Here is an 8,654-nt window from a genome sequence, read left to right on the forward strand (position 1 = left end):
GGGGCAGCCGTTACCGACCGGCAGCGCTGCCTGCACAGCCAGCCGCGGCGCCGCCCGCGGCCGCTCCTCTCCGTCACCCTCCGCCTCCGGGCCTGAAAACTGCTCTTCGGTGCCGCAGCCCAGCCTCGGCAGCAGCCCCGGACCTGCGGCTGGCGGATGAAAACCCGCGGTTTTTCTTTGGCCGTTTTTGCTCGGACGGCGCGTTGGCCGTGGGCTGTCGCCGCTGCTCCAGGTAACGCCTGACGGGGAGAGATGGGGCCAAAGCAAGCCGGGTGTAAACGCCACGCTGCGCAAGGCAGCGCGAGATGCTTTTGGGATCGGAACCAGGCGTCGCCTCTGGCGGAGGCCGCGCTCGAGCAGCGCGGGACACCGATAAGGACAGGGGGCAGGTTAAGACCAAATCAACTACCAGAAACACCACACACAAGGACCAGCTGATCTACACGATTTTATGTCTCCATAGAATACATAAAGTTAACGACAACCCTATTTATTACAGCTTTGAAGAAGGTTACAAGTACAGTAGCATAAAAGTCTCAAGACTGCAGCAGTTTAAAAATTGCTTTCAATTCTTTTATCAAATAAGCATAGTAATAAGGAAGCTATTTTACAGAGAGTGAGCAGCAACGTACAGTCTTAGTTTCAAGAAAGAGAAACATAATACAAAGTCAAAATAAACCAGCTATCAACAGCCACCACTACTCTTCACGTATTACTTTGTCCATAAGACACGGAAATCAAAACCTATTGGACTGACTGCTTCCACTGAAGGGAACTGTGCCGAATTTTCCATTAATAGAAAAGTCAGTAGTAGAACAACTTTCTTCAAAGAAAGAACACCACCAGCCATTCGTACTGCTTTCTAGGATGTAGTGATATTAAGGTTACGCTGGAAGGAGTTCTCCAGGATTTAAAAAAAAAAAAAAATTCTTAATTTGATTTGTAAAGTATAGTTCATTATATCCATTGTGCTTCTGAAACATTTATGTTGCAGGGATCTTTGGCAATCCAAATTCATCCACCAGTACACCATCCTGTAAGGAAGAAAAAGAAGCAACAGGTTAACAACTCTGCACCAACCAGAACATCTCACAAAAGTTTCCTTACAATTTCTATAAAGTGATACATCTGTAACGGTCACTGTGTGACAGCAGGGATCGAAGTAAGAGCATCAGTGTTATTCCTCACTATGAAGCCCCAAAGCAAACATACAGAAGACTTTCTTATGTTTTTAAGAATAACTGTAACTGCTAGGAGCTGTAATGGTACACTTAAATTCTACTTGCAGTCTGACAATGTTAGACAGGAGTTACAAAATGCCATTTTGGCTCTTTAAAATATAATAAAGAGCATTCATTACACTGTATTCTCTGATATATAGCATCCAAAATACATAAAACATTAGGCACATTTTTTGTTCAAAATATTAAGGATTCCAAATATCAAGCAACCAACACAGATGTGATTAATCCCAAACAAAAAAAAATACATGTATTTTGCTTTTAAAGAGGAAAGGACTCACTTTGTTTTTCGTGTCAGTAGGAGTGACCTCTGGGATTGCTGGGGCGGATGCGGCTTCATCTAAGTAGGAGTTGTCTTCATCAGCTAAAAGCTCATCACCTAACGCATCCAGTTCTGAAATTGAATTATGTTGGTTGAAAAATTATGCAAGGAATTCCTTTTGTAAAACAAAAGTTGCTCTTACAGAGAAACAGGATTCATAATGATTGTTTACATTCATACTCATTTAGCATTACTTAGTCATCAGTTGGGAATACACACACACACACACACACACAAAATAGAGAGAACCTTCTTTCCTTCACTGTAGCATTCCATTAGTGTATCTCTCATGTTTGTCTCATGCTCTTGTTACTGCTCTTAAAGGAAATGCAGCTTTTATGTTTAAAAAAGTCATTAAAACTTTTTTTAAACATACTTAAAGTATTTGACTAATGAAATTAAAAATCACTGTATGACTGTATGATGATTTTTTACATTCAGCAATGTAAAAATCATCCTCCACCTTTCTAACCTGCTTCCAAGTCGTCTTCATCAATCTCTGGTGTTCCATAGCTACGACTCAGTGCCTCCTGGACTTCATTGGCTTCTTCCATCATATCCTCTAACTGATCTTGTATGTCCTGAAGCAAGAAACAATTTCAACTGGTCCATATTTAATAGTTTTAGTTAAATTTATCAGAGCTTAACCAAATTCAGTTTAATTAAATTCCAACATACAAGGCACTCAAACTTTTTAATGCATAAACCTTTTTTTGAAGCAGTATTAATACAAGTCAAGACACACGCATTTACTACTACAGTGTGGCCCTAACTACTATGAAAATTATAATAAGTGTATGAGGTAGAAAAAGAGGAACCTTGAAACAACATCTCTGCAAAATCCTTTTGTTTTAGGTATTCTCCAGGGTACACTGAAAACCTTTAATAAGTTCCCCAGAGTTCAGCATTATCTTGAAAAGCAGGAGAGTATGAAATCTAGAGAAATTAAATCTGCTGTCTGGAGAATAAGCACTAACCTGAGATGTGCCACAGCAAAATTTAGAAGATACTTTAGCATACCTATTGGCACTGTACTTGGGTACAAGTGAGGAGACAATACTTGCCTAAAGGTTTACAATGCAGGCCATATATAAAAACAGCATAGGAAAGAGAACTTAAAGGAATTCAGCACTGGCATTTGACAAGAGTTTAAGTGCAGCATACTTTAAATTATATTTAGAGATCTTACGGAGGTTTTTTTATGCATTTTCTGAAGACAGGGCCAGGCCTTGCAGACCTCTTGAAATTAAATTAGTTGTTTGGCTGGGTTTTGGTGGGGGTTTTTTCGTTGGTTTTCTTTTTGGGTTTGGGTTTTGTTTTTTTTTAATTAGGCACAAGTATTCACCAACATTTATGCTGAAGTGCAGAGGAAAGGAAGGGAGAGATTAAAGATTAGCCCAGCAAGGAAACAACGATCAGTGCAATAAGGCCAACAACTGATTGAGCTGTACCAGAGGAATGGGGAAGGAATTCTGATGGTGGTCCCATAAAAAAGGGAGGCAAACTCACGTGAACTAAACCAGTCAGCTTATCTTTAAGTTACATAGTCCAGTCGTCACTATTTCAGTACATTGTTTCTGTTCTTTAATAATTTAAACCATAGAAACTCACCTCAATTTGATCAATTTTGACTTGCTTGTAAGCTTTCTTCATTTCTTTCACCCCCAGTTTCATTGCATCAACCTAGAACAGAGTCAAACAACACGTTCGTATCTGATGTAGCATACACAAATTAAACAAATGTGAGATTAATATACTGGTACCGTTGTCTTTGTATCCTTCAGCGCCTGGATAGTGTAATTAGCTTGTTCCATATTAAAAGACTGCTGTGATAGATTATCCCTCTGTTGTTCATACCTGTTAAAAACAATGCAAATAATGGCTTTAAAACACCACGCTATTTATTGCCACAAAAATTCTTAATTTTTAAAAAAATTGAAAAATCAGCAGTGGTAGTCTAAAGATAGGAACAGATTTATTTTTACTAATTTATTATAAACAATCACAGAACAGCTTCATAAAAATCTGGCCATTATGCATTTCTGTGTATTTAAAACTGACAAAGCTACTCCCAAACTAAGCTGTTTTAACTGACGGCGATACCATAGTTGTATAGACTTACACAGCAGGTGAAGATATAGCAAAAGCTTTAATCGCTGTAAGCTAGAGATGCATGCAATTGCTCACTAATGCTGTAAGCAGAATGGAAGAGATGCAGGTGATCCAAACCACAATGGCTCTGCACTGGAGCTTTGCAGGGCAGGGAGGAGGGGGAGGATACGGTAGCAAAAGGAAACTGTTAAGGCTAACCAAAAAGAAAAGGGAGACTTTAAAAATCAAGAAATCATCCTTCTCAAAGCTAAACTTGTGTCCAATCAAGAATGTAAAATATGTCAAGTTAAACATAAAAATGAACGAGTCCTTCTTCAAACATCCAAGGCAGGAGGTCCTGCAAGACAAGGATGATCCAAATACAAAACAGCTTCTGGACAAGGAATGACTTAAATATATTTCTGTTAACAAGATGGGAAAGAGATGACTGAGGGATACGATGATAGCCTATTATGAGGGGCCCAGTGACTGTAACTAGGGGAACAACTATCAAGTAAGATTAGCAGGCAGCATAGTCAAAAAAAGAAAAAAAAACCCCACCCAAACCAAAGCAGTCCTCCTTGCAACATCTAACTACACTATTGCATTCCTCACCATAGGATATTTTGGATGGTAAGAGTTCACAAATACTTAACAAGTAATTGAGCAAGTCTGTAGAGGTACAATTCATCTGATTGATTCATCCAGATCATCAAGTACACAATTTATAGTAATCAATTAATAATATAAAATGAGGCACTCTCTCAGAAAGTTTAGGAGCCAAGCATAGCTTTAATAATGAGCAGATTAGGTCACCTTGTCCCAGTCCAAATTTATATATTCTCATGCAAATAAGGCACAAATATGCTGACACAAAATCTGTAAGGAGATGCTTATGAAAGGCTGGCTAGCTTGTTCAGCATTTTTCTTTAAAGAACACTCAGAAGCAAGAGCACTGGAAAGAGAAATGAAAGTGTGCCATCCCCCCTAAAGAAAACAGGCTTTCATTAATCCCAAACTGAGAAAGGTTTAAACTCACATTCGCTTCTGCTTTAACACTCTCAACGCTTTCTGCTTTACTGTATTCTGAAAGACACAATATTGTTACATAAGGAAAAATAATTGACTTTACTCTTGATTATTACTCTTGATTATACTGTTTAAACCTAATGTATCGCATTTAAGTTTTCCAAAGGATTCCTCAGTTACTAGTGCGAAGAGTTTAACAATAGTCACATTCAGCGTTTGTTCTGCATTAATGATAAACCAAATTGGCTTGTACGTAAAGCTTCTAATACAAAATACTTTCAAAATTTCTGGCTTTTGATTTTTTTTTTGATAAGCAGAATACAAAGTCAAACTTAGTCCACCAGAACCATCTTTCATCAACACATTTTAATGGTCAGCATCAAATAATACTGCAAAAGGTACTTTAACAATACTGTTTATATTAGACATGTTTATTATTAGATCCATTTCTGAAAGGGGATGAACATATAAAATGTGTTTTCCTACTCCCTTTCTGCATAGCGCAGACCTTTTTATTTTGGCTGATGAACAAAACAGCCTCTCTACCAGACTTAATTCAGGTAACAGAAGGAAGAAAGGAAACAAGTTACTTCTGATCGAGGAATTACATTACACTTTGGAAGAAAAAAAAAACCAATGAAAACACTGTTCAAGGATGCATGTCTAAGAGATGCTTCAGAATAAAAATAATCCTGCAGGATCTTGTATCTCATCAGCAGGGCAAGATGCAATTCTAAGAACCTGATGAACTGGCTAAATCACCCCACTACATGACAAGAAGTGTGAGTCACATCCTCTCGTGCCTAAATCCCACAGAAGATTCTTACCTTTGCAGGCCCCTCTCTCATCTTCTTCATTTGATCCTTGTACTTCACTAGTTCTGCATCAAGCCTAGCAATTTTCTTGTCAATTGACTCAGCTCTGCTATCCACCTTTAATACATGATGGGGAAAACAAACAAACAAACATTCATTAAGGTTTTATTCAGGTATTGGACAATAAAAAGAACAGCCTCAGTTTTATTATGCTTCTAACTGAATCGTTTCTTCACTCAGTGGTTTTATAAACAGTTTAAAGTTTGTGGAGAATCTAAAACCAGAATCAAGTGAAACACCCTCCACAAGGAGCACAATAAACATTCTGAGGTTGCAGGAAGCTCTGCCGTTGTAACACGTTCTCATCATTTTGAGATGCTCCCTTGCACACCCACTCAAGTCACAGTCTCTATTCAGGAATTTCTGATAACACACAGTGCCAGGGACTGAACTGGAACAGAAAAACGTAGGCGTACCGTGCTGGCAGATAAGGGGGCAATGCAAAAGGGACAGGGACACGATCAGCAAGGCTAGAGGTTTATTTTTGGTGGGCAGAGAACATTAATCCTTCAGAATGATACCTGGATTACGGGTTACGTTTTAAAAGCCCAGACTTAACCATTTTTTCAAAGATGCCTAACTTCTTTGTCAGAGAGACACTTTTGCCATCACTTCCCGCAAAGGGAGCGAGGACACAGCAGTTCCACCTGGTAGCTACTCTGAATTCTTACTGCGCTTTTGCTCCAAATCCCAATAGTAGCTGCACAGCTCAGAAAGAGACCTCCAGCAGTCAACCCTAACAGCCCTGGTGCAAAGCATATCACAGGGCTGTCATTATGGAAATATTCTGACCCTTCTGCATAAGAGGGTTAAAGATGATAATTACATAACCAAGCATGGGTATAGATCATTCTAACAGCATACACAAATTCATAAAAAACAAAGAAAGCCTCCTTAACATGAACCTACCATCACTGCATTTCTCTGGAAACGACAAAATGAAGTTTATTAATTTCTCATTCCAAGGTGCCTCTCTAGGGAGTAGAACATAATGACATTCCAATTATAGCGTGAGACCAATCAGTGCAAATTTACAGTTCTGACTTGCTAATAGTGTGGCTAAACATGTATAATTATGCGGATTTTCATTCTGGTGTCTCAATGATCCTTTTAAATCTCTGCTCTTTGACAGCAACGTGCATTCGCCAGAGGCATCCTGAGCAGAACATTTGGTAGGAACACTCCACACAAGACACTGAAGTGCCCGGGCACAGCTGGCATCAAAAAAAATTGTATTAAGCTTTCTATTATGCCAAATATTTTACTAATAGCAAGAAAAAGAGATATTTGCAATTTTAAAACTCTTGTAGGTTCAAAGTGTAGCACCTCCTCAAGATCTTCATCAGCTAAATGCATCCTTGAGGTCAGCCTCCTTCACAGGGGAAAACCAGTTATTTGGTTTATTTATGTAATGATTCTTTTAGGCGTACTAGCAGGAAATGGAGACGGATCCTCCTACATCGGTAAACTACATACAAATTCTACACACAGACATTACACAGGACCTCAGCTTTTAAAAATGAGAACGGACAGAAGAGGGGAGAATGGATCTAATTTATCCAAAAGAAAACTAGACTGTGTATTAGGACTTGAAGAGCTGCTTTCTATTATTTACAAATAAGGCATACTGAGGTACATTTCACTGCTACAGAAGGGTCCCAGTCTAAACAAAAGAAAGTGATTGTGGTATCCCAAATCCCTATTAACCAAAATCGCAGCTTATTTCAATTAAAAAAACAACAACAAAAAAAGAACATCACACATAAGACTGAATTTTAACATTGTTGTCACAACTATTAGCCTTTTGTTCCTATGTTTCCTACTTACTACCCTGAAAAACCATAAATTTGGAGTGTTTTTTCAAAGCAGAAAAAGTAAAAACAATACCAATGCCACAGTTCCTGATGCATCCTTCCTCCTACCGGCCTCATGACAGCTTTGGGTCATCTGACTGTGCTCAGCCAGCAAGAATAAAAAAATATCTGCCACTTAGTGCAATGTCGAGGCAAGCACGGCAGGCGCGGCAAGGGAGCGAGCAGAAACTGCAAGGGAGAGTGGGAACATACCCATGGGGAGACCAGAGGGCATCACACATCCAGCCGGCAAACTCGATAGTAACCACCCATCGAAGAAAAGTAGGGAGAAGTGCTTCCTGGGCTTCAGTAAACACTTAGATGAGTGATCCCGCAGAACCAGCTCTTTAAATGCAAACATCTTGAATTCTTTAGATATCTTAAGGTGACGCTTGTTCTCTTGCCACAGGAAAAAAAAGCATATTGTGTGCTGATCTTACTGGGTTCAGTCATACTACTTCTGCATACACAGAAAAGAACATCCAAAGCATAGGCATAATTACTGCCTGAGAGTTGTCTACATCTTTAATAAATGCTAACTATGAACATTAATCATTGCTCGCCAAACACAGTAATTCCTAACTGCCATTTAATGGCTAATTACCATTGAAGAAACATGGTAAGAGATTTTACAAAGCAATTTGACGCTTTCAAAAGGTACAACGAAATGCGTCTGAGATTGAAAACAACACAGAAGTGACGTTACTTGAGTCTCCAAACTGTTGAATTTAACATGGAAAAGAAACAGTCCAGGTTTTTCAAAATCTCACACAACTCTCTTCAATAATAATTCACATGCAATTTAAGAAAAAAAATCTAACGATATCTCTAGTCCTTTAGCAGGACCTGTACTAGGGACTTCACTATTGTGAAAATGGACTGAAAACACAGCAAGTCTTTCACAAACCAGGTAGATTACTTCATGTAAATTGGCACAAGTTAATTCACAAACTTCGAACTTGTAAAAGGAAGTATGTTTCTCCCCACGCTTACTAGTATACAGAAGCGTCTTAAATTTTAGTTCCATCTGCAGAAACTGAAAGTTGTCAAAACAGGGCAAAAAGCTAACATGGAGCTCGGTAATGATAACAATCATCTTCCTCACGCCGAAGAGCTGTGCTTGGAACCAGCCCTTCATTTCTCAACAGCTGACCAGCACAGGCTCTTGATTTCCTATCTTAAAAACTACCCTGTAACTCATCATTGGTTGCCAAGTCACCACATACGTAAAATAAACCTGAAA

General features: G+C 38.9%; 1 protein-coding gene across 1 annotated transcript; it reads right to left on the minus strand.

The window, feature by feature from the left end:
- Positions 1–429: 429 nt before the first annotated feature.
- CHMP5 (charged multivesicular body protein 5) lies at positions 430–7,645 on the minus strand. Its single transcript, XM_009280198.2, has 8 exons — positions 7,625–7,645; positions 5,511–5,615; positions 4,694–4,740; positions 3,327–3,420; positions 3,175–3,246; positions 2,036–2,144; positions 1,523–1,635; positions 430–1,034 (listed from the first exon to the last, which is right to left on the minus strand). Exons 2-8 carry the CDS (start codon positions 5,538–5,540, stop codon positions 984–986), a joined length of 516 nt encoding a protein of 171 aa, XP_009278473.1. The 5' UTR covers positions 5,541–5,615; positions 7,625–7,645; the 3' UTR covers positions 430–983.
- Between the last annotated feature and the right edge of the window lie 1,009 nt (positions 7,646–8,654).

Source organism: Aptenodytes forsteri, unplaced genomic scaffold (assembly GCF_000699145.1).
Source record: "Aptenodytes forsteri isolate BGI_AS27 unplaced genomic scaffold, ASM69914v1 Scaffold114, whole genome shotgun sequence".
NCBI classification, from domain to species: Eukaryota; Metazoa; Chordata; class Aves; order Sphenisciformes; family Spheniscidae; genus Aptenodytes; species Aptenodytes forsteri.